The sequence below is a fragment of the Rattus rattus genome, chromosome 1, assembly GCF_011064425.1.
Source record: "Rattus rattus isolate New Zealand chromosome 1, Rrattus_CSIRO_v1, whole genome shotgun sequence".
NCBI classification, from domain to species: domain Eukaryota; kingdom Metazoa; phylum Chordata; class Mammalia; order Rodentia; family Muridae; genus Rattus; species Rattus rattus.
In genome coordinates, this window is record NC_046154.1 from 246,502,538 (window position 1) to 246,527,293 (window position 24,756).

General features: G+C 55.4%; 2 protein-coding genes across 4 annotated transcripts in view; one reads left to right on the top strand and one right to left on the bottom strand.

Annotated features, from left to right (window-relative positions):
- The window catches only part of Ptp4a3 (protein tyrosine phosphatase 4A3), a 31,590-nt gene extending 17,422 nt beyond the window's left edge, over positions 1-14,168 (top strand). Inside the window, exons 1-6 of one of the 3 annotated variants that reach the window (XM_032916546.1) lie at positions 5,374-5,391; positions 8,072-8,977; positions 10,689-10,781; positions 12,291-12,421; positions 12,960-13,034; positions 13,726-14,168. In XM_032916546.1, the coding sequence (XP_032772437.1) occupies positions 8,873-8,977; positions 10,689-10,781; positions 12,291-12,421; positions 12,960-13,034; positions 13,726-13,843 (522 nt within the window). In that variant the 5' untranslated portion in view covers positions 5,374-5,391; positions 8,072-8,872 and the 3' untranslated portion in view covers positions 13,844-14,168. Of the gene's footprint in view, positions 1-5,373; positions 5,392-6,783; positions 7,021-8,071; positions 8,978-10,688; positions 10,782-12,290; positions 12,422-12,959; positions 13,035-13,725 lie in introns of those variants that run through there. The other 2 variants (XM_032916540.1, XM_032916535.1) reach the window with 2 other exon arrangements.
- Positions 14,169-15,891: 1,723 nt separating this feature from the next.
- LOC116912486 (maestro heat-like repeat family member 5) overlaps positions 15,892-24,756 on the bottom strand; it is a 74,772-nt gene continuing 65,907 nt past the window's right edge. The window contains exons 22-30 of the mRNA XM_032916560.1: positions 21,508-21,669; positions 21,017-21,131; positions 20,173-20,316; positions 18,116-18,292; positions 17,432-17,587; positions 16,807-16,929; positions 16,555-16,657; positions 16,353-16,427; positions 15,892-16,114 (exon numbers count right to left, since the gene is read on the bottom strand). Of these exons, the coding sequence (XP_032772451.1) occupies positions 16,014-16,114; positions 16,353-16,427; positions 16,555-16,657; positions 16,807-16,929; positions 17,432-17,587; positions 18,116-18,292; positions 20,173-20,316; positions 21,017-21,131; positions 21,508-21,669 (1,156 nt within the window). The 3' untranslated portion in view covers positions 15,892-16,013. The remainder of the gene's footprint in view (positions 16,115-16,352; positions 16,428-16,554; positions 16,658-16,806; positions 16,930-17,431; positions 17,588-18,115; positions 18,293-20,172; positions 20,317-21,016; positions 21,132-21,507; positions 21,670-24,756) is intronic.

Genomic DNA, 24,756 nt, shown 5'->3' on the forward strand with positions numbered 1-24,756 from the left:
GTATCAGGCTGTGTGACCCTGGTCTCTGTGTCGATACCCTGGGCTCAATCCTGGGGCTGCTATCGGGGCTCCTTCCTCCACCTCTGACATGGAGGAAGGTGAATAAAATCAGCTGCAAGGGAAGGGTAAGCTCTGAGGACCCAGGTGGTGTCACTAGCCCTGAGTGGGAGGGTCATTGTTTGGGGACAGCGGGCAAGAGGAGCTCATCCCAGAGGGAAGGGTGTCATAGCACTTTCTAAGGGAAGTGGGGAAGGGTGTCTGTCACCTTTGTGGCCAGAGTGGTGTCTTTTTCTGACAAGACCCAAGCTCTGTCTTCCTCTTAGCTCTCTGTCCACCCTGAGGTTCCTGGCCCTTCCTACTGTGGTACCCCTGCTTCAGTGTAGGCCGATCCATGCATCTCCTGTTACTTCCATACCAGCCGTGTCATCAGAGGCACCCTCCCAAATCTGCCGCACAGAAGGACCAGTGAGGTCCAGAGCCTCCCCATCACCTCAGTTAGCCGTATGCTAACACATGGCAGCCTGGCTTGACAAATCCGTTATCACCTTCAGCCTAATGGCTCCTGTGAAGCTCTGGTGAGTCACTTCTCATGCTGGACATAGCTGTATACAAAGTGAGGGTCCCCTGGGCTCTGAGGGGTGGCTGGAGGTGCCATGGCTGGTTGGAGTGGAGTGGACCTCCTGCCATTTCCTTTGGTTGCCCATTGGGTGTAAAGCTTCCGAGGCTATGCAAGTCACACAATGGGAAACGGGAAGGAGGCCTGGGCTAGAACGAGGCAAGCAGGATGCAGGCAGCCCTGCTCCTCTCCCTATCTGTCTGACCACACCATACAGGGAGTCTCAGTCTTGGGTCTCAGCTGGGGTTTGTATGTACATCTGGGGAAACACACGGGCCAGACTGTGAGCTGCCAGCCAGGTAGACACTGGTGTTGGTGCTGATGGAGAGTATGGTTCGTTCCTGCCCTGGGAACTGAGTCTGCCTGAATGCTGCTGTCCCAGTTTCTCTTTTCCATGGTGACATTGTCCAGCCCTTGTTTCCCTGTGCTGTAACTCCCTCCCTAGTATCTCATGCTCTCTGAAACCTCTATCTCTGTGATCTCTGGGAGTCCATTATGTCATTTGCTTCCCAGCCCTAATCCGGTGCAACAACGAGGCATGAAGGGACCCTAGAAGTGCATGGGAGGTAAACGTGACATATGGGACCTGGGAGCTTGGGATGCAGAGTGATCAGTGGCTTCCTGGAGGATGAGGCTCTGGCCTTGGGGGGTGTCGGAGGCATTCTGTGGGAGAGAACAGGGTACCTGGAGGTGTGAATCCTATTTCCCTTCATTTCTTCCACCAAAGGACAGTGCATTCGGTAGGGTACAGGAGCCATGGAAGGTGTGTGAGCTGTGGCAGGTGGGAGACACCATTCAGTCTGCACTTTGAGCCAAACTTTGAGGCCAGTCATGGTGGCTTGACAGATGGACAGGCGTTCAATCCTGGTGCTAATCTGTGCTGGGATGTGAGATGTCAAGCTGCCCTTCCACATGCACACAAGTGACCGTTACCCACTTAACACTTTCCTGGATGTGAAGGGGTCCCTGATGCAGTGGAGATCCCTCAAGCCCCTACTGTTGGCAGGATCAGAAATCATGGGTGTGGTCCTTTGAGGCAGCTGGGTCTCCAGGCAGAGTCCTAAGCCTTCTACAGGTGCTTGGATGTTGTGAGAGAGGGGCCAGATGACAAGGGTGAGAAGTTCTGAGACCTGGGCCCAAACAAAGGGCGGGGTTGAAGGCATATGGCTTTGGGGGACGTCCAGACCCAAGTGGTCCTCTCCTTACTGAATACAGGAGAAGAGGCAGTGCCGTGCTCTGGGTATGAATGCAGCTTGGAGCCTGCTTGTTTCTGGTGACTGTAAGGGAGTTGAGTTTCTGCCTTCATCCTGATTTCTAAGTGAGGAAACCGAGGCACAAAGTTCTTGCTACTCTGTAGGCGAGCTCTCCTTCATGACAGGAACAGGAAGAAAAGATCCAGGAGCTATGGCTGTGGGGCGGTTCGTCGGGGGCATTGGTGGGAAGAACTGAAGAGAGGAAGGTAGGCTGAGCTAGCTGGTTCAGGGTGCCTCAGCCACCAGCAGACAGCCCAGTGAGAGACAGCATTGGGAAAGCACGGCCCAACTCTGCCTGTGGTAGCCTGGAAAACGGAGGTACCCTGAGTTAGGAGTGATGCCTGCCCACAGCACTGGCAGCTCAGCTGTTCTCTCCCATCTTCCCCGTCTCCATCCCGCTCAGCCCTGTGACTGGCATCAGGAGGTACTCAGCCTGTTTACCTCGAGAGTGAGTGAGTGAGTGAGTGAGTGAGTGAGTGAGTGAGTGAGTGAACGCCCAGATTCCCTTCCTCCTAGGAAGGAGTCCTAAGGTCTAGGTTAGTGTAGGGGAAGCCACAGGCTGTGGAAGGCAGGGCTGGGCTCTTGGGAGGTGAAGTACAGTGTAAGAGGAGGAAAGGGGTGCCCTGTCAGCCACAACTGAGGGAAATTCTGGAGTCAGGTCCACCTGATGCCCTTAGAGAGTACGGAGCTTAGGCTGGAGAGATGGCTCAGCTGTTAAGAGCACTGGTTGCTCTTCCAGAGGTCCTGAGTTCAATTCCCAGCAACCACATGGTGGTTCACGACCATCTGTAATGAGATCTGGTCCCCTCTTCTGATGTGCAGGCATACATGCAGGGAGAGTGCCGTGTATATAATATATAAATAAATCTTAAAAAAACCCAAAAGACACGGAACTCAGAGTGGACCTTCAGGGATCAGAGGTCCCAAGTTTTGAGACCTGGTGGACTTCATGCACAATTACTTGGGCCCATTCTGTGCTGCCAGTTGGCAGAAGTGACAGTTACAGTGTTTGGTCTGCACTGGTGCAGGTGGAGCTGATGCCAGGCATGAGGGTGCCCTCAGAGAGCAGGAGCCTGGGTCAGCAGATCACCACTATGCTCCACAGGGCACTGCTCAGGCTGAGCCTTGGTGGGAACAGCAGGTGCCTGCCTCCTGGAAACCCAGGTCTGTTTCCAGGTCACAGCGCATGGCATGCAGGATGCTGGCACCACCTTGGAAGGTGGCTTCCCTCTCTAGCAGTGTGTCCATTTATAGAGGTGGCCTTAAGCTCAGCAGAGGCTAGCACTGGTCCTAGGTGGCAGAGGGCATCAGAGCAAATGTCAATGCAGGTGCCAGGAGTATGTCCCCTCCTTCTTGGGTCACCTTCTCCAGGAATCCTTCCCTGCCTACCCTGTCCTCTAAACTGTCTGCCACCTGGGGCTCTCCTGTGGTCCCTATCCTGTGCATAGTTCCAGATAGTGCTTGAGGGACTAAGTTGGGGAAGCCCCTCAAGGCAAAAGGCAAAGGGGCAGCTGACATAGTGGCTCACAATTGGAAGGCATGGAGCTGCTGTTAGGGTGGCATGGGTGTCCCCTCCTCTGAGGTTCTCCCAGACCTCGAGGGCTGAGGTCTCGTGATAGGTTCTGGATGGCTCCCCAATCTGGATCTCTGCCTAGAACGCCGGGTCATTTGTTCCTTCCATAAACAAGCGGGAGCTTCTTGGTGCCAGGCCTGGGTAGGAGGTGGGGTATGGGCGGAGCTGACTGCTAGGTTCCTCCTCCCTTTAGGGATGCCTTGCCTGGGCTGGGGCACATGGCCAAGGGGGTTAGGGATGGCATGGGGTTAGGGAGCCTGTTTTGTGAGGGGTTGTACCCTTGGAACTATGGGGCACAGGGGTGTAAGAGCTTTGCATGGGTTCCTAGGGACTAATGTGGGTGGAGCCTGCTAGGGTCTCCCCTCCTGACTCCAAAGATGGGTGCTCTGGGAGGGCTCCAAGAAGGCCCTGGATGTGTTATATATAGACTTCTCCGAAAGGCTTGGGGCCCTGCCAGCTCTAGCAGGTGCCCCCAGGCTTAGCTAGAGGCCCCAGCATGCAGGGGGGGGGGTGTCACTTGGAGCCCCGGTTGCAGCCCTGGCTGGTGCAGTATCTCAGAAATTGCTGGGCCTGTCGCTAACAAACCCTTTTTTAGACAACTGGTAGGCTATCAGACATGGTTTGATGTGCTTTTTCCTAGCTACCTGGGACTGGGATCAGCAGGGTCTCTGGGGGTGGGCAAATCTCTAAACATGGTCTAGCCTCCTGGCTGTGTGACTTGGGTGATCTTCTTAACATCTCTGAGTTGCTGGATGCCAGTGCCTTGTAGAGGGTTCAGTGTTTACTGTCAGGATGGGAACTAGTGGAACAGCTGAGGCCGTGGGATTGGTCAGCATCAATGCAGTTACCGTGCTGGGTTTATAGGGTGGTATATTCTGGGGCTCTCAGGTGGCTGCCTGGCTTTCTGGGGATGAGTCAGGATGGGGCTGCAGTGGGATGCTCCAGCCTGGACACCATCAGCCCTACTTAATCTGTGCCGGGCGGGAATGGGGGACAGTAGGCTCTGCTGTGTAGGGCTGGCTAATGAGACTTCTCTTGGGAGAATTAGGAGCATGCCCTTTCCTGGCTTCGGCCCAGCCTTTCAGGGACCATTCCTCTCCCCAGCACCAACTACTGATTGCAGGGCCAGGCCTCTGTCTGGGAGCCGGGCTTGGGCCAGGGTTCCCAGCAAGGCAAAGTCTCTGGGGATTCTGTGAGCCGGAACTCAACAAGCCCAGCTCCAGAAGGCTCCCAGGGCGATGCAGCCACTGGGGCAGGTGTGGACTGACATCTGTCTCCATTCTGGAGCTGGAGAGCACAGGGTTCCTGCCTGGGATGCCCCAGGGCAAAGCCAGGATTCTGCCTGGTCAGTGGAGCCCAGGAGAAGACCCTGCTAAGGGGATGCCCTGGAAGGCTTCAGGAGAGCTGGGTGGGTATCAGTTGCCTTGGAGATGAGCCAGTATCTAGGAGGCTCTCATCTCTTGTATGACTCGAGCGTGCGAAGGTTCAGTGCCTCAGTTTCTTCAGCTGTAGTCTGGTAGTGGTGGCTCTTAAGGTGAAGTGAGGGTTAGTGCTGCTGAGCACACAGTAGCTGCTCAGTGAATGCCTCTGAAGCTGGAGAGCTGGAAGGGTTCCTCCAGGCCGGTGGCTCCTCTGAAGAGGGAGGTCTCCGGCCTAGCAGGATGCAGAGGGGATGGCAGGCGGGTCCGCGGTGGTCCTCTCCCTTCCTCCTTCCTCTTCCTCTACTGGCCGCGCCTTTGTTTGCGTGCTATCTTTAGGCAGCAGGTGCGGGAGCCGCTGTGAGTCGGGTCGCCCGCCGGTCACCGCCCCCCCACGTGACGCCGGGCGCTATAAATAGCTGGGCGGCGGGCGGCGGGCATCCGCCGGAGCCGGCGCCGCTGCGGAGGGCGCGCGCGGGTCCCGGCCCGGCCGGCCGGCGCATGGAGGCGGCCGCACGCCTGCGGGCGCGGGTGAGCCGGGCTGCGGGCGGCGGGGACCCGGCCTCGAGGACGCTCCCGAACCTTAACCCTACTGGGATGGGCCCTGCACGGGATGGCGGCTCCCTGGCGTGCTGGGTGGGAAGCCCCGCTGAGGTCCGGGAGCTGTGTGAGCTCCCCACGCCCTACCACGGGTCCTTGGGGGTCCCTAGCCCATCCAAGGAGCAGTCTTACCTGTCTTGACAGCACAGAGCCCTGAACCCTGTGACCCCTGACTCCCGAGTGTCACACAGGGTCCCATTTAGGTCCCTTCTGAAGCTAGATGCACTCCCACCCCATCACTCGAGGGTGGGGCCTCTGTGAACCTCCGTGTCTTCTTTTTTTTTTTCTGGGGTTCAAGTGTTCTCTGATTACTAGACTCGATGTTGAGAAAACCCGTGTGGCTGGACGGCCGGCGCTGGCCAGGGTCCAGAGAAGTTCCTTCCACGCCCCTCTGGCCCATGTTTTCATCTGGCAAACAGGGACAAAAATGGGTCTTGAAAAACATGCGGGTTCTGGGAGCAGCTGAGGGCTCAGGATACTGCTAGAGGAGACTGGGCAGGGATGGAGAAGGGTCAGTTGGAGAAAGGGCCCGGGCCATAGTAGGACCATAAGCACGATGGGTGGGGAGGATGTGGTGGCTTGACTGAGTGCCTGGACCCACAAGGGGATCTCAGCTTCTGCTCACAACTAGAGCTGCTGGGATAGGGGTGTAGGTAGCCTGTGACCCACAAGCCTTGGGTCAGTCCTTCTAGAATGCAGTAGGGACCTCTAAGGTAGAGGCTCACACCCCGTTCTCTGCAACTCTTGTTTTGCTCTCCGAGCTTCTCAACCCTGTAGAAGTGATGTGTGGAGCCGGGCGTGGTGGCGCATGCCTCTTTAGTCCTAGCACTCGGTAGGCAGAGCCAGGAAAATCTCTGTGAGTTTGAGATCAGCCTGGTCTACAGGGTGCGTTTCAGGCAGCAGGACAGGGACAGAGAAAGACTGTCTCCAAAGCGGGTGAAGGGAGTGATGTGTCAAAGGAGGGGCTCCCTTTGGGGGGGCAGCCACCGTGTGGTTGAGCCTGGGTAGACTCAGGCTTGCTGTGGGCATGCCTTTTTGCCCACACTTAGGGGTGTGGCCCAGGCTGCAGTGAACTGTGCAGGTATGATAAGAGGCAGTCCAGCCTGGTGACACCTACACCTGGACCCCTGCCTCCATCCTCTCAGCCCTGGGGGAGCATTAGAGGTGGTCCAGGCTTCCTTTACCCAGATGTTACAGCCCCACCTCCACCCCTACAGTAGCTGCTAGGTGCATTCAGCTTCCTTGGCTTCCTGGGGCCTTCTTTTCTTCTCTACACACAAGGGCATTGCAGTGTGCACACATGGGACGCCCCTCCCAGGAGGCCCCGGGTGTTTGTGTCATAGCATGAGAGAAGGCTTTCCTTGCTTACACCGGGCTAGTCGTGGCTCTGCATGCACAGGGGTTGAGAACCTGGCCCATTAAAGCAGGCACAGGACTCCTTTTTGCCCTCCTCCAAGGTGCCCCTCCATCTTGGCCCTTCCAGAGGGCGGCAAGGACTGTCTGTGAGCCATAGCACTGACTTGGAGTGGAGTGCTGAGCTGTTCTCAGGGGTAGAAGGTGGTAAGTGAGGACTCTGCGCTATCTGGTACAGCGGAGCCTTGAACAATGGAACCTTTGCCCGAAGCTCGGGACCAGACTCCTGTGCTGGGCTGAGGTTCTGCGGGCCTGGTTTGCTTGGTGGGCAGCTGGAGAAGTGGGTGCTGGGGCACAGGCAGAGAGGTAAGAGGTCTGGGCATAACTCTTCCAGATGGGATCCAGGAGGGACCTTCCTTTCGGAAAGATGAATGCTGGGTGGGGGATGGGCTGCGTCCAGGGGCTCAGGCTCTACTAACTACCGGGTCATAGCCCAAGGGACTGTGGCGCCATCTTGTCCAACCCTCATTGTGTAGATGGGAACCAGGTCCAGAGAGGCCAGTGACATGCCTAAGGTCTCCCAGGCCCTCCAGGGGGTGGCAGGGAGCTGGCGGTTCCTCTGGTTCCTTGCTGCCAGTATATTTGCGGAGGGGAAGGTGGGGTGAGCGGGTTGAGGCTGATGTCCTCCAATAGTGTCCTTCCCCTGGGTCCTGTCAATGGTGTGACTCCCTTCCTGGCCACCTGTGCTGTCACCTCCTTGGCATGAGCCTGGCAGCTGGCTCCTTGGCCTGTGGTCTCTTGCAAGGAGAACGTCTTGTTTACCTCCAGTGCCTGGCAAGTCCCAGTAAGTCGTTGCCGTGGGTAGAGATTGCAGGAAGCCTGAGGGGCAGCGACTAAGGCCACTCACCCCCATTCCTCTGGCCGTACCCACTGTCCCCGTGACCTGCCCTTACAGAACGACCTGAGCTTTACATTGTGCTGTGGCCAGCAGTCCCAAGAGAAGGACCACAGCCCTCACGGGTTGTGAGATGGGGGACCAGGCTCCCTGGCCCGACCTCTGTTGCTGTAGCTGTACTCTGCTTGTGGGGTTCACATGCTCCTGGGGCGAGGCCTGATACCTTCTTCACCCTATCTTGTGGCTGTGTGTGACTCTCCTGTCACCACAGGGGCCTGGGGTAGCCTTGGCAGGAGCTGTCTGTTCTTTTGTGTCTTATGTGTAGAATCTAAGGAACCCATTTCTTCCCCGCCCCTCCCGTAGATTGTGCCTTCTGAAGACCAGGGTGCGATTGATGGAGGAGCCCCAGGAGGGCAGCTCTGACTACTGCCGTTCCCAACATCGTGGGTGCTGCCGCTGAGGAGGCCCGTGCACCTCTGGCCCTCACCATTGCCCTTGCTTCCCAATGGCCTCTGCTGCCAGGCCGGAGGCCAGCACTGCTGCCTGAGCCCGCTGCCCCTCTCCAGGACTCGCCGTTCCCTGATGGGGTAACGTGACAGACCGGACCAGAGGCTGCCTGCCCACCACGGCAGAGTTGGTTGAGTTCAAGTTCATTTTTCCTTTGGTCCTGAGTGCTGGGGCCCAACTCTGACCAAAGGGGACACTCACTTCTCTATCCACCGATGCAGAGAGGGTGTCTCCAGCGACAGCCCCATCGAGGACACTGCTCTGCGGCCAGAGTCACCAACCCCAAGTTCTCGTTGCTCGGTTTTTTTGGTTGTTGTTATTTTTATTTTTGCATCCTCCTAACTACTCCACTCTGAGGGACAGGACCTTGGAGCTGCCCATCTTGCTGCGGGGTGGGGGAGGGGGTGTGTTTGTTTCTTTTTCTTTTCTTTCTTTTTTTTTAGAATTGGGGTTTTTTGGAATCATCCACCACCAGGCAGCTTCCTCTCCCTCTCCCAAGTTATTTGCACAATATTTGTGCGGGGTGTAGGGGCGAGGTTTTAAGAAGTCTTTTCTTTTCGGACAAGCACGGGGATCTCACTGGACTTGGTGTGGGGGCCTGGGGGACCCCCCGTGCAGCCCTTGCTGGCTAGTCCTCTCTGGGTCCCCGGAGGAGGCATGGCCCGCATGAACCGGCCTGCACCTGTGGAGGTGAGCTACCGACACATGCGTTTCCTCATCACCCACAACCCCAGCAATGCCACCCTCAGCACGTTCATCGAGGTGAGTGGGACCTCAGGGCTGGGTGGGCGTCCTGCATGGCTCAGGGTGTGATGGGTACTGATGACCAGCTGGCTTTCCTGGAGGGCTGGCAGCGTTCAGGCTTGGGAGAGTGGACATTGTCTAGGCCGCGGTTGTCCAGACCCTGGGCGACCTCAGCCTCTGCAGAAATCGAGCAAATAAAGAGGCTGACGGGGTTGGGGATTTAGCTCAGTGGTAGAGCGCTTGCCTAGCAATCACAAGGCCCTGAGTTCGGTCCCCAGTTCTGGGGGGGGGAGAGGCCGAGGAGGGAAGGAGACAGGCAGGTGGAAGAGGGGCTGGGAGAGCACCCCATGGTCATTTCAGCCCCTAAGCTCAGGTGTTAGGAAGCCTTAGGGAAAGGAGAGTGACCGTCGCAGTCCGCAGAGGTCAGGCATGGAAGCCCACAGGTGTCTGCTGTCTGTAGTCACCCTCACTTCACCCCTAGATGTGACCGAGTATTTTTTATCCAGCCTGTGGGGGGTTGGGGGGAGGAGTTGTGGCTGTCAGCATGGCCTCCTTGCTGCAGGTCTGGAGCTGCATGCTCTCAGTTCTCTTCTTCTCTGTGGCATGAGCTAAGCCCCATGGGCTTCTGGGTAGACTGCGCAGAGGAGGGCAATGGACACCCTAAGTCAGGGAACTGGGGCCCAGGACACATAGCTGGGTGCTACCCCAGGGAAGACTGCCCCTCTTGCAGTTGAGAACCTTTGTGACAGCAAATGAGGAGCTAGAAAACAGACAGACAGACAGACAGACAGAAAGAAAACAAACCACTGTGAGTGACCAGGTATGTGACCTGCGCTCAGTATGTGACCAAAGTCAAGGCTTCCTATATGACCAGGGCCAGGGCCATATAGTGTATAAGCATCATCAGGGCTCCGGATGTGAGCAGGGTTGGGTCTAAGCCCTGAGCTGGTGGTGGCTTTCTCCCTGACGGACTGCAGCATCCGCATGGTCTCCAAGCTGAACACTCCCTCATTTTTCTTGCACTCTCAGAATAGTTGGGGCTTGGCCTTGCTGCGGCTGTGTTGTTCCCATCACATGGCTGGCCAGGCCGTCATCCCTCACCACTCCCAAAATATCCACTGGGAGCAGGTAGGTGGGGGTTGGCCCTGCTTGTGGCTGTGGGTATAAATACCCCATGTTGGCTGTGAGCTGAGTGAACTTTTCTCTGGAGGAACGGGGCTTCCCCAATGGCATTTGAGTGGTGCCACCCAGCTGGCGCTAAGGTTCCAACTCCTGAGGTCTGCTTGCTGGAGACTCAGAAGGGCCTTGGTGGAGTCCAGCCATGAAGCCACCCTGCTGGGAAACTTTATCTGGAGACCCAGGCTTTGCTGTTAATACCCTTTGTCCTAGTTGCTGCAGAGGTGTGAGGGATGGGGGAGGGGAGGGGTTTGAATCAGAGCGGGTGAGCTGTGCTTTAGTAAACACAGACGTTCCCCTTCCCTTCTTCAGGTGGGGCAGGGACAGCTGACCTTGGAAGTACCAGCAGGCTACCCTGCTAGTCTCTAAGTATCCTAGGCCACCTGTTGATTTATGAAACCTGCTCATCTCAGGGGAAGCAGTATGAGGGGACATAGCTCTCTTTAGGAGTTCCAGAGGGGGTAGGCCTGTGGGGACTCAGCATGGGCAGAGCCCTGGTCTAGAGCCAGTTCTGGATTCTGAACTGCCCCATCTACCCCTCTTTCTACCCCAGGACCTGAAGAAGTATGGGGCTACCACTGTGGTGCGTGTGTGCGAAGTGACCTATGACAAGACCCCTCTGGAGAAGGACGGCATCACTGTTGTGGTGAGGGACATGTGGTTTGGGGCACTGTGGCTGCCCTAAACAAGGTCTGGGCAGGAGACCTGGGACTCTTCCCTGTGAAGCTGGGGCCTCTCCTGCCACCTGACAGATCCTGAGCTATGTATCTGTGCCTGTGCTGGTGTGCGGGACAGATGACTGTGAGGAAGTCATCACCCCTGCACCCATCTTCCCTGACCAGCCCTGAGGGGGAGGTCACACACACTTGGTGCTATTGGTTCTTCGAAGCACTTGGCTCGTCTGTGTTGGAGCCTGTGGGCCCTACCAGGTGCTCCAAGTCCATTGGCAGCCTGTATGTAGCCTCTGTGTGGCTCCTTTTTGGAGCCGTCGAGGCTCGAAGTCAGACATTCTCTTAGACCCCAGCAGAGAGGCGGGAGAGCTCGCCTGGGGGAATGGCATTCCCCTAAAGGTGCTGATCCTCTCACCTGCTGGGTGTATTTGGCACTGTGGGTTGAGGCTTGAGCCCTGACAGACAGCCCTGGAGACCTACAGTACATAGAGCTCTGTTGTACAGGTGAGGTGGGGCTCAGCATGTGCTTGCCTGGCTATGCCTTGCTATGGCTCCCAGGGGCCTCTCTTCAGCCTCTCATGGCCTGCCATGTGGGAGCCCATCTCCTGGCAGCAGTGGGTCCCGGGAGATGCTGTGCAGAGGCCATGGTCCTAGCTGCTGTTTCCTTAGCTTCCTTACCCTGGGGGCTCAGCTAAGGGGAGGAGGAGCAACTTTGTGGAACTGGTCATAGTGCTGGGAGGCCAGAGGAGAGACAGCCATAGGGGCCGCCTCTAGCCTATTGCAGTTTCCTGGAACAAGGCCTCTCTTCCCAGTGCAGAGCTCGGATGAGCCAGGCCTTACGCAGCAGACCCTGGCTGACTGTGCAGAGGCCCTGGCGCCCAGCCCACAGCACCATAGTGACTCTAGTTCACCCCACTGTGGGGACCCTGTGTCAATGGGGTCTCAAATCCACTGCCTATCAGTTTGTAAAGGAAGAAGACCTTGGGCTCTCTCAGGCCTGGGGGAGGGGAGGGAATCCTGTTGAGCCTTCCCTCCTGTGAGGTCCTGCAAGCCAAGGGCCTCCCACACTGTGGTTGTTTAGGGGAATGTGAGCACGAGGCAAAGGTATATCAGCATCTCTCAGTGCAAGGTTGCCCCAGCGGACCTCCTTCCTCTGTCACAGGAGGGATTTGGGTTAGACTCAGGATGGCCACTTAAACTGGAGGCCTCTAGGAGCTTCTGTTTGGAGGCAGAGACCCCAAGGACTGTTTCCCAACATCTAGCTCCTGAAGACCCATGTTGGTTGACCCATGTTGGTTCACCTGTTCGTACCAATAGGTTCAAGATGGTCCCTTCTCCATCTTCCCCACACCAAGCCCCAGCATACCCTGGGCTGGAGCCTTCTCCTTGTGGGCTAGCCTCTGCCTCCCACATGGAAGTCTTAAGGGACAAGGGAAGGAAAACTAACATCCCTAGGGCAAGTCCTCAGGCCTCTTCCTCTGCAGGACTGGCCCTTTGATGATGGGGCGCCCCCTCCTGGCAAGGTGGTAGAGGACTGGCTGAGCCTGCTGAAGGCCAAGTTCTACAATGACCCCGGCAGCTGCGTAGCTGTGCACTGTGTGGCGGGCCTGGGAAGGTGAGTGACAGGTGGGGCTCATGTTGCTGTTGGAGGCTCCGCTTACACCCCTGTAGTCTAACTTTATTGCTTCGTGCATTTGGATGTGGGCTACATCCGCTATACCTAAGGCCCGGGGAGGGCTTCCTGCTCTGATCCAGTCACTGCACCTCATGCAGAAAAAGAGCTGCCACAAAGACATGCTGGTCATCTAGGCCTGACCCCAGCTTGGGAGAGAACAGCTGCTCACACTAGATGGAAATGAACCAGGCAGGAGAGCGTCCCCGGACACTCGGATTGCAGGAGGGCTGGAGGGCGGACTCATTCAGTATGCACATAGTTCTTTTTCTAGGTGCTTAGGCACAGAGAGGTTGTCTGCATCCCTCAGGCTGAACAGGAGGGGCCAGACCTGTCTGGAGTCCGTGCTCTCCAAGGGCAACTGAGGGAATTGGGGGTCAGTTATGCCCTCATGCCCCTTGTCTTTGTCAGGTAGCACGAGGCAGGGGGGTGAGAAAGGGTGCGGAGTCTCAGGGAACTTCAGCTCTGCTTGTTCCCACAGGGCTCCAGTGCTCGTGGCTCTCGCTCTCATCGAGAGTGGGATGAAGTACGAGGATGCCATCCAGTTCATTCGACAGTGAGTAGCCAGTGTGTGGGCGGAGCTTTAGCGCGTGTGGGCGGGGCTTAGGGAATGGGGCGGGTCTTGATAGCTGGGCGGGGCTGAGGCTGTCCCTGTGGCCTTTCCTTGCCCCTCGCCTCTCACTTCTGTAGCCGTTCCTGTGAAGTCCCCTTCTCTACTCTCCCTGGATGCTTCCAGGCCGATATCTCCTTGTGGTATGGTAGCCTTCCTGGAGGACCCCCATCTTCCTGATCTTTCTGGGCAAAGACTGCACAGCTGACACTGTACCCCTAGCCTGTGGCATGTGTGGGACCTATCTATGTGTAGGCACCTCTGTGCTGCCTGAAATAGGCACAGCCATCTCTTGTCTCCCTGGGGCAGTCCCATAATGGCTGTAGTAGTACGGCCTACTGGCTTGCAGGGGTCCGTAGGGGAGCCTGGGCTATGCAGACTGGTGTGCAACCTGAAGAACAGCACTAAACACAGACTCACAGTTCTCTTGTACAGCACTGAGGAGGTGCTGGCTGGCTAGGGAGAGATGCGCTCCCCAGCCTTCACGAAGCCCAGGCCTCCCTGTTTTCCCTGGAGCACCAGCTTAGTCTACTTCCTGTGGGCCTGTCCAGTCAAGGCCTCCAGGGTCTGGAGCTCCCAGGGGCAAGCAAGGGGTCCAAGCCAGACTTCATGACCCAGTGTTTGTCCTTGTCTGCAGGAAGCGCCGTGGGGCCATCAACAGCAAGCAGCTCACCTACCTGGAGAAGTACCGGCCTAAGCAGAGACTGAGATTCAAAGACCCACACACGCACAAGACCAGATGCTGCGTCATGTAGTGCAGGTTCTGGCTCTGTACGCCCTGTACTCCTGTACCTCATTACATCAGTGTCTAAGGAGTCCAACGGCTGTGTGCGTTCCTGCTCTGTCCCCATGTGTGCCCACGGCTGTCTTTCTGAGGCTGTCCCTGGACCTTCTGCCAGTCCTGTCCAACCCCTCCACCCCCTGCCCGGGCCTCTTCCCCCTGGCCTGTGTATTGCAGGTGGGCTTTTTTTAACCACTGGGCCGAGAGCCTCAGCGGCGGCGCGCTCACCCTCACCTTTCTCCAGCACCTTTGTTACCAGGTGCTCTGGACTCTCAAGGCAATAAATCAGGAGCTGTGGATGTGTGTGAAGAGTGATGCAGAGCCGGGAATGGGGTGTGGGTCCTGGGAGGCCATGGTCTCCATCTCTTCCGTCCTAGTGCTGCTGCTGCTGCTGCTGCTGTGCGCCTCCATGGCGCCCTCTGGTGTCCATACAGTGCTCTGCACCCTGCCTTGTTTAAGCTCTTGACACATCAGCACCGAGCCACAGCTTAGACTGGTGACAGTTGAGGTTGAACATGAGGAGGTGAGACTGAATCACCTCTTCAGGTTAGAGCAGGGGTCACTTGCAATGTTCAGTGACCTCCATTCCCCACCTTCATGCGACCAGTGGTTTGGGGTACAGGTAGATCTGAGTGTGGGTGGGCTTGGGTGACGTGGGTCTGCTTAGGACACCCTCATCCTGCTCATAAGTTCTGAGCAGTGGGCTGGCTGGCCCTTCCCTTAGCCGAGTAAAGGGTGGCACGAGGGACAGTGTCAGTGTGGATGTACCGTCTGTCTTACGGCATGGTGGTGACCTTGTGTGTGCTGGAAACTCACTACCCCTGTGGCGTATCTGCACAGAATCACTGTTTTTTTTCTTTCAGTCTGCCATGCAGGCTTGCTTTTTTTTTTTTTTTTTTTTGTTTTTTTTCGGAGCTGGGGACCGAACCCAGGGCCTTGCGCTTCCCTAGGCAAGCGCTCTACCACTGAGCTAAATCCCCAATCCCCCTTTTTTTAAATCTTTAAAAATCTTTTTATTATCTAGTTGATGTATGAGTGCTCTGCTGCATGCACACCCGCATGCCAGAAGAGGGCATCAGATCCCCTTATAGATGGTCTTGAGCCATCATGTGGTTGCTGGGAATTAAACTCAGGACCCCTAGAGGAGCAGCCCGTGTTCCTAACCGCTGAGCCATCTCACCAGCCCCTGCTGCCCAAGTTTTAAGCCCAATGTCACTGTCCCAAGAAGAACACAGTTTAGGGACTTGGACAGACACACAGTGTTGGGGATGCACCCAGCTGAGGGCATGGGGACGTCTACCTAGCAGAGACTTTGTAAGGCCTGGGGGATGTAGTGTGGAGGCTCTTGGGTGGCAGGCACAGAGCCCAGAATGGGAGAGCTAGCTAGAGGGGCCCTTGGTGACGCTGGTGGGGGGCGGGTTCTGAGAATGCCAGGCTGTGAAGAGGTTCTCTAATCTCTGGGCCCACAGAGTCTGCCTGCCATTTCTTAAATAGGGACCGAGGCTGAGGAGGAGGCTCTGCCTGAGAAGGGATATGCCTGTGGGGCTCTCGGGGAGTTAGGTCCACTCTTCTGGATTCTTGTAAATTTAAGAGGCCTCCCAGTGGGCTTTTTTTTGGGGCTGGCAGGTGGGCCCTGCTGGAGAAAGATGCTGCCCTGGGTCGAGAGGCCTGCTCTAAGGCCTCTATAAGGGGATCTGATGCCCTCTTGTGGCCGTTCACTTCCACCGTACAGAGCTCTCATCTCGGGACTGTGGAGACTTTCAGGCCTCTCTCCTTGAGAGGAGGGAGGATGGCCTGCTCAGCTGTGGGCACTATGGCCCAGGCTCCGGTCATGTGGAGTTGATCCTACCCGTGAGCTGTCATTAGCAGAGTCTACCACAGAGCTTCCAGGTTGCCTCTGCCCTGCCTCTCCTCGCCTGTCACCGTCTCATGGAGTCCTGCTAGTATCTTCTCAGGGCTTGGCTTGGCCACTGCAGAGGGCTCGCGGGTGGTAGGCAGGAAGCTGGCAGCCATTCTGATCTTGCTTTTTGTTTTTATTTTGAATCTAGATTTTTCTTTCCAGTGAAAAAATGTACAACCAAGCTCTTAGGACAGGGTAGGGGCAGGGCTGTTCTGGGGGTAGAGGTGGGGAGGATGACTCAAAGTCACTGGTTGGGTCTGGCTGACACCTTCCAAAAGAACAAGAGCTGTCTGGTGGCAAATTCCCGGATGCCGGGTTCTGGGTCTTTTTTGAGGTCTTTAAAAGCTTCAGGAGAGAAAGGACAAGTCAGAGGTGACCCCGGCTTGAGAGTAACCCTCCACTGCCAACTCCAGTTCCATCTAGGCAGGAGGCTAAGAGGCCTCTTTCCATCAGCATGGAGTGCTTTGGTGGGATGGGAGGTTCAGGAGGCCCCGGTCCCTTTCTGTGCCACCCACCATCTGCGACAGGAATGCTGCAGGAAGCTGGGAGGTATGGAGACAGGCCTAAGGTGTGGGCCACTTACTGGAGGACAACAGCTTGATGTCCTTGTCACTTAACATCTGTGACACGGCCTGGGGTTGGTAGCAGGTGGTGTACCCTGTGCAGGATGGAGGGAGAGGCATGGCTGTTGGATGGAGGCTACTCAGCCCCAGGCCTTCGTCCCCACCCCAGTGGGGGGTGGATGAGATGAAATGAGGACCCCACGCCTGGCCCATGCTGCCCACCTATAAAAAGAGCTGCCCAGGTCTTGATGTGGCGGTGATGGCTGTGCAGGTAGTTGATGGCTTGGGACAGGTGAATGCTGAACTCCTCCTGGCTGTGGGTCATCTGGCCAGAGGAGAGCTCGCCTGTCACTGCCATGGGCCTCAGTGACTGTGGACCTTCACCCTGCCAGCCTCACTTCTCTGGGAAGGAGAGTCCATGGGGGTGCAGCTATCTCGGGCCCCCACTACTGACCCTGCACCCTGGTCCCTCACCAGGCAGGTCCAGAGGAAGTGGCGGGCGCTGAGGCCGCTCTCCCAGGCCAGAGTGCAGAACAGGGTGTGCCTTGGCTGCCAACGGAGCAACACAGCACAGCGGTAGAACGTGAACTTGGCCTGCTGCGGAGACAGCCATAGGAGGGGTCACCCACCACTCGTGCGTGACTGAGCCCCCGGGGTTTCCACTCCCCAAGACCACGGCTGCGATTAGCAGCTCAGCAGCTTTCTGTGCTGCTGTCTGGGAAGCTGCTCCCACCCTAGGGTCACAGTGCCCTGTGGAAGACAGGAAGATACCTAGCTCTGTCTGAGCTTTTTGGGGAGCTGGTTGCTACTGTCCCCTCCCCCAGTGTCAGGGACTCCAGAGAGTGGAGCACGGTAAGGCCGGCTGTATTCATGCATCAGCAGGCACACTGTTTGCCCGTACCCCCACCACGCTCTGTTGTAGCTGGTAGATCCACAGATCTGGCTGGCTGAATATGCAGTGCGTGCGAGGGGACCGTGATCTGGAGAGCTCTGCGGGTGGCTTGACCCCCTGCCACTACCCTCTATTCCATCCTCAGGCAACCAGACCTGGTTGCTCTGTCCCTCTGCCAAGATGAAAGGCTTACAGGTTGGCACTGACCGTGACAACAGCTGGACACTGGTCCTTCAGGTGCAGGAGCAAAGGCACCATACTCTGGCATACTTGGGTCCGCAGGCCCCTGAGATTTCTGTCTGCCACCGTTGCCACCAGATCCCCAAACAGTGCCATAGCTGCTGCTCGAACTTTGTCCTGTTCCTATGACACAGGAACTTAGGTTCTAGTACTTCCCAGCTTGGAGCCCCCTTGTTTCCTCAGACTCCTTCAGTAAGGCTCAGAGACCCTGGATAAGGTTGGTTCTCTTCCCTTGGACTCCGAGGAGTATCAGGCTTTCCCTCAGACAAGGCCTCAGGCCATCCTCGAATGGAATCACCCTGTCCCCTGTTGCCCACTGTCACCCTGACCATGAAGGTAGCTGGGTGACTTACTCCCCACATCCTAGTGGAGGGTGCAGTTATTTTGGGCACCTGTCTGAGTGGTCTGTAGTAGGCCAGGACCCGGAGGGGTTGGACAAGCACACTTGGCACTCTTCAGCCATGAAGAGGGCTGAGCACTGCCTGGTGGACACCTGGCTACATGTGGTGCACCTGTGGGCTCACAGCTTGGCAGCTGCCTTAGGGTTCAGCGTCCAGGTGCACTGAGAAGGCAGAAGGCGTTGTGAGGCCCAAGGGAGGTGTGGGGAGGGCCCAGGGAATTAAGCCCAGCCACGCCTGGCTCTATTCTCACGTCATCAAAGAAGTAGCGGGTGTTGATAGCGATGCTGAGAGTCTGTGCACCTGCGCCCTGCATGCCCAGGCGGTGCAGAATGTCCGATACCATGCCCATAATGCCTACCACCACTGCCTCGCTCTTTTGGAAGAAGCCATTGAGGAAGGCTGGCAGCTGACGCTGGAGCAGGCTTTCCTGTGGGGAAAGTCGTGGGTAGTGGGTGGAAGGCACAGGTCTGTCCCCTTCATCTAGCTTCACCTGGGGTACCTGACCTGAGCCTCCGCCCCTGTCTTTCCCTTGAGTCTGAGGTCTAGTCTGTTTGGATGGGGTTGGTGAAAAGATGGGTAGGTGGAAGGATGGATGGATGGGTTGGGTAGGTGTATGGGTAGATGGAGGAGTCCATACATGGAAAGATGTATTTGTGTGTGTGTGTATGTGTGTATATATGCATGTGTATACATGTTTGTATGTGCATATATATATATGTGTATGTATGTATGTGTATATGTATGTGTGTATGTATATATGTATGTATGTGTATATGCATGTATGTGTATATGCATGTATGTGTATATGCATGTATGTGTATATGCATGTATGCATATATGCATGTATGTATGCACGTATATGTATATGTGTATGCATGCATGTATGTGTATATGTATGTATGTGTGTATGCGTATATGTATGTGTATATGTATGTATGTGTGTATGTATGTGTGTATGTATGTGTGTGTGTGTATGTGTATATTTGTATATGTGTGTATGTATATGTATGTATATGTGTATGTATGTGCGCATGTATGTATGTGTATGTATGCATGTGTGTATATGTATGTATGTGTGTATGTATGTGTATATGTGTGTATGTGTGTATGCATGTATATATGTATATATGTATGTGTGTATGCGTGTATGTATGTATGTGTGTGTATGTATGTGTATATATATGTATATGTGTGTATGTATGTATGGAAGAGCACATGTGTAGGTGGGTGGGTTAACAGGTTGGTGAGTTGGTGTTGGTGAGGCTACACTGCCTCCACCCCACCCCATTATTAAGCACCCTCTTTGCTATATGCAGTGCAAGGGCTTTGCTGACTGTGGTCACCCTAATGGTTGGACTTGCCTTAACCATGTGCAGACCTCTACATCTAATGGAACTGGAGTGGAACAGGCTGATGGTCAAGGATGTTTTGGGGCCTCATTAGGATTTTAGTTCTGTGGCATTCTCATGATCACATTTTCTCTGAAGGCCCCACAGCAGCGACAGAAGGGGCTGCATACCTGTCACTCCCTAGGGTAGATGAGTGGACACTTCTCTACTCGTAAGGACACTTTCACCTATCTCAGTATCTTTATTAGATGGAGTTCACTGACTAGCTCATAGGGTCGTGGCCTTAAGAGGGTGCTGCCACTGCTTGTGATGGCTAATGGCAGTGGTTTGAGGGCTGACCATGGCCAGGGCGATGATCATGGCTACCAATGGTCTCATGACCTGCCTACCACACCAAGCAGGTTCAATTTCCATCCCATTCCACAGATGTGAATGCTGAGTGCTAAACAGGCCTTCTCACTAGAGTCTGGGAGGGGGGTTATCCAGGGCCTCAGGTCTTGCTCACTACACGGTACCTGCAGTGAGGGAGGTGTCAGAAACCCCAGAGCCTGAACTTGAGGGGAGTGCAGAACGAGGGAAGGGCAGGTCCCCCAAAGGTACCATTGCAATCTTTCTTGCCCCAAGCTGTCTGTAGGGAGTATGGTTCGCTATGGTGAGCGCATAGGGCTCGAAACTTGAAGGATAAGGGACACATGGCTCTCAAGGGGGTCACTCTGCAGGGTGAAAGGTGCTGTCTGTCTGGCTCCTCGTGGGCCTCTGGAGTTGTGCGGGAGAGTCTGTCCCTTCTTATGAGAAGGAGACCTGTCCCTGGAGAACAGGAGTGCCCTCTTAAAAATATGTCCACTTCTGAAGAGGAGGAAGCTAAGACCCAGGGAGGGAGAGTCAGTGTCCCAAGTGACAGAGCTAAGGTCCCAACCCACCCTTCCTGCCTGGGGCTGCATGTCCCTCTGGCTCTCACCTTCTCCGGGTGGAAGAGTATGTTTCCAAGGCCCTGCAGGCTGGCCACACGGATCTCAGAGCTGGGGTCCTGGAGGCTTTGAGCCAGTACAGTCAGGGCAGCCTGTTTAGAAAGCACCTCCAACAGGGCAGGACTATAGAGGAACTGGGGGCCCCGGAGAGCAAAGTGGCTCAGGCTTGGCACCTTCTCTTGGTTAGCCTATGTCTTTGTTGGGGGCTCTGAGGCTTAGGCCTGTGTAGGGCTTGGGGAAGGATGGTTGGCTAGTCTCCCCAGGGTACCAGGGTTAAAAACCATCTGAAACTTTTCAATGGTCAAACCCTTCTAGGTACGGCTGGTGAAACTGAGGCCTAGAGAGGTTATTTAGCTAGTCTGGAGCCAACTTACACCCTTGGTAGGCTCATGGAACATGAAAACACGGCCCCAGGAAGAGCACCTCATAAATCCTTCTGGTGGAGGGGGAGGAGGCACAAGACCCCTTGCTTGGCTTAGACCCAGGTAGCTGGTACCAGATATAGAAGTGACCTCTCCTTTGCCAGGTTCTAGGGTGGGAGTGGGTGGGGCCCGAGTTATATGTGAGCAGGATGGTGCCACACTTGAATATGGTCCCATGAGTCCATGCCCAAGGCTCATTAACTCTGCTTGGGTCATTGTGGACAGGGAAGGGTGGAGAGACAGGCCCCGGGCTATAGGCTGAGAAGTCTCAGAAGCCCCTGCAGACCTGGAAGGGGTCGGTCTGGGAAGCTATCCCCACAGGATGAGTGAGGTGAGCCATCTTGTCTGGGGGTCAGGCAGGTAGAGGGTGGGACATAGACTACATGGAACCCTTGTTCCCGCCCTGCCTTACCTCAATGAGGAGCAGGATGGCCGTCTTCCTTTCTCGCTCCTGCTGGCTCTGCAGGTTGGGTAGCAAGTAGCCAAGAACTGCCTTGATCTGTGTGCAGTGGTTCTGCACCATGGCCCTGGGGGCAGGGCCTGGTTTGTGGGTACCGCCCACGAGTGTACCTTCTACCACCTCCCAGGCTGGCCAGGTTGTGTCTGTGTTCCTCTCCCATGTGCCAGGCCTGGGCTATGCATGGGGAAGGCAGAGGAGGAGCAGCTAGACCTTGCTCCTGAGGTCCCAGGGCAGGGCGGATCTTGGGGAAAGAGTCTGCACCTGCACTCTCTTTGAGTGTGGCGAGTGCCTCTTGTGTTTCAGGGTGCTGTAAGCACACACGCAGATCCAAGGGATGCTGCCTTTGGGCTGCCCTCGGTGGCCTCAGATGATCCAGAAAGCTCAGTGGTATGGATCGCTGTGGTCCGTATGCCCAGCCTTCCCTTCCCTTGCCCCACTAGTACCTGGCAAGGAGGCCCACGGCCTGTGGATAGGTGTGGATGGAGGTGAAGTATTCCCACGCACTCTGCAGTTCCAGGTGAGCAAAGTCATGCCAGTGTCCTGTGGTGGACAGCAGGCTCTTCAGCGCCTCCAGTGACGTGCTGCAGCCAAGCAGAGAGGCCAGGCTCTACCCAGAGCTGCAAATGCCACCTGAGCCTTCCCCTGCCCAGGGTGAGGAGGGCTGTGCTGGCACAAGGGCAGAGCTGAACACAATTGTCACTAGGACCTGCTTATGAAAGAAAGCATTTAATTAGGGGGTTTGCCATTTCAGAGAGTTAGTGGAGTTCATGGCTGGGAACGTGAACATGGCAGCAGCCAGCAGGCATGGTGCTGGAGCAGTAGCTGAGAGCTTACATCTATGAGAGAGAGAGAGAGAGAGAGAGAGAGAGAGAGAGAGAGAGAGAGAGAGAGAGAGAGAGAGACAGAGACAGAGAGACAGAGAGAGACAGAGACAGAGAGAGACAGAGAGAGAGACAGAGAGAGAGACAGAGAGAGAGAGAACATGCTACTGGAAAGAGCTTGAGATAATGAAACCTCAAAACCCAACCACAATGACACAACTCCTCCAACAAGGTCACACCTCCTAAGCTTTCCCAAACAGTTCTACAACTGGGGACCAAGCATTTAAAATGACTAAGTGCTCTGGGGCCATTCTCATGCAGTCTGCCACAGTGGGAGACTTGGGGGACATGCTTTTTGGAACTGGTAGTCTGAGGCTCCTCTGACCAGTCGCAGGGAACCTGTGAGGGGCCTCAGTGTCTAGTGTTTACCTAACACAAGCAGAAAGTGGGAGAATGCAAGTCCCATGAAGCCCAGGGTGGCCTGGCTCCTTGACTGTCATTCTCATTCTTCTCCCCTAATGGCACAAACACCCGTGACCACAACCAGCAGACCCAGAGAGGGGAAACAAGGGGAGAACGGGGCTGCATGGGTGATGGAGACCTCATACAAGGCCGAGTGAGCATGAAGAGAGACAGACGAATTCTTGGGGGACAGGCTGCAGGAGCAGCTTGTTTAATTGGGAGGTAACAAAGGCTTTTTAAACCTTTGGGGTGTGTAGGGCTCTTGGGATGGGTGTACAGCATTGGTCAGGGGCCGGAGGGCCTAGGATGCCTCATTTGCATAAGGAAGAATTCCATGTGCTTATAAGAGGGGAGGTTTAACCGGGAAGCGACTCCTTCTGGTGTAAGCAAACACGGGGGTGGGGGTGGGGGCACAGGGCTAAGTGTGCAGGACATGCAAGCCAGAGGCAGGGGAGGGAGTCATTATACTTCCTACTGCTCTCGAGACAAGATTTCAGGGGTTGGACAAAACTTGACCCCACTCATACTCCAGACCAGCTCCTTCCGGTTCCATGGTTCCGTGGCCCCACACTTGACCGTTCGCCCTTGACCTGGTTGTTGGGAGTTCATGAAGCTAATGTGTGGGCTTTCTGTGCCTCAGGGCTGTCTAGGAGATCAGCACCATTTCAGGGTAGATTTGCAAAACCGAGTGTCAGAGGCTAAAATTCCATTCTGAAAGACCCTGATGGTGACAACTTAAGGGCCACCTGGCTGAACTCTCTTCCCCGGCTGGCATTAAAAAGCAGTATCTTCTATATCACAGTCACAGCTACAAAGGGGTGACCGATTTCAGAAGGGGGTGGGAGGGTATGTGCTTCATTTTGTGACACTCTGGAATCTTCTGGTCTTGGGGCATCTTGGGCCCATGTGACAGCTTATTCTTTACGGATGATTTGTCCCCATGGCCACAGCATGACTTCAGAAAGATGACCATCAGGCGCTGTTGGGAATCTCTGCCTGGAGATTTCCAGGAGAAAAAATCACAGTCTCCAGAGATCTACAGCTCTCGCTCCCCTGTCCAGAACTCCACATCGACAGGGTGCCATCTCAAGTTCTTGCATCCTTGGAAGCAGCAGAGAGAGCCCCTGGAGGAGACACCCGAGCCATAGGGCGGTGCCCCTGACCATCCAGAAGGTCACACTATCTCTCGTCAGACTCCCTACCGTCCAACATCCCAGTGGTGCCCGGACACAGTGCCACTCTCTACACCTGCTGAGGCTCCTCAGACAGAGGAGACAATGCCTCTGTGCTTCTCGAGAGCTGGCCAGACACCAGCATACACAGCCACAGGCCTCAATGCCTTTCATTTTATTGTTTTTGTTTGCTAAATAATAAATAAATAATATATAGGGTGTGTGTGTGTGCCTGCATGTGAGTCTGTGTGAACGTGGTTATGAGTAGGCTACAATGTGTATGTGGTCAGAGACAACCACAGGGTGCCAGTCCTCACCTCTCACCTTGAGACAGGTTCGTTGCTGTGTCTGTGGACTCACAGGAATCCTCGTGTTTCAGTCTCTCATCTCGCTGTCAGATTTACCGTTTGTGCTAGTGTGTCCAGTAGCAGGATTCAAACTGAGGTCCTTAGGCTTGCCCAATGAGACATTTTTCCCCTAGCCCTTTATCTATTTTCTTTTTAAACTGAGGTAAAGTGCAGTTCTCATTAGCTCAGCGTTATATTAATTTTAATTAAGCATGAGTCAGTGGCAGCGAGCTGCACTGCTATAATAACCTTTACTACCTCCCATCTTCCCAGATGCAGATTCCCACTAAACCCTGACTCCTGCCCCACCCCCGCCACAACCCGAGCCACCGCCGCTTCTGCCTTCCGCTCCTCTAGGGACTTCGCAAGAGTGGAATTCCTTTAACTCTCCCTTTGAGCTTGCGCTGCAGCTGCTGGGATCACAGCGCTGTGCCACCTTGCTCAGCTGCTTTCTGTGTGATGGCTGGCTCATGTCCTTCAGGCTCGTCCACGACGTCCCATGTGTCAGAATTTCCTTTAGTTTGGAGTGTTGTCTGTGATGGGCCATCTTGATTAGATTTATAAGCATCTTAGAAAATTAGAACACGCCTCTAGGTTCTGTGGTTCCTTCTGGTACCCCACCCCTCTCTGCCTCTTGTCCACCAAGAAGTGGGAAACAGCCCCAGTCACACGTTCCTGCTGCCATGATAGTTCAGCTGTGGGCCAAAGTGAAGAGTTCCTTCTTTAAGTTGCTTTCTATGTATTTGAACATAGAAGCGAGAAAGTAACTAATATATTATCCATTGTCTGCATGGGTCACATTCTGTCCGTCTGTCCATCCCCAACTTGGCACATTTCCAGTTCTGGCCACTGTGAGTAGCGTCTGTCAGTAAGCTTCTTAGACTCTCCTG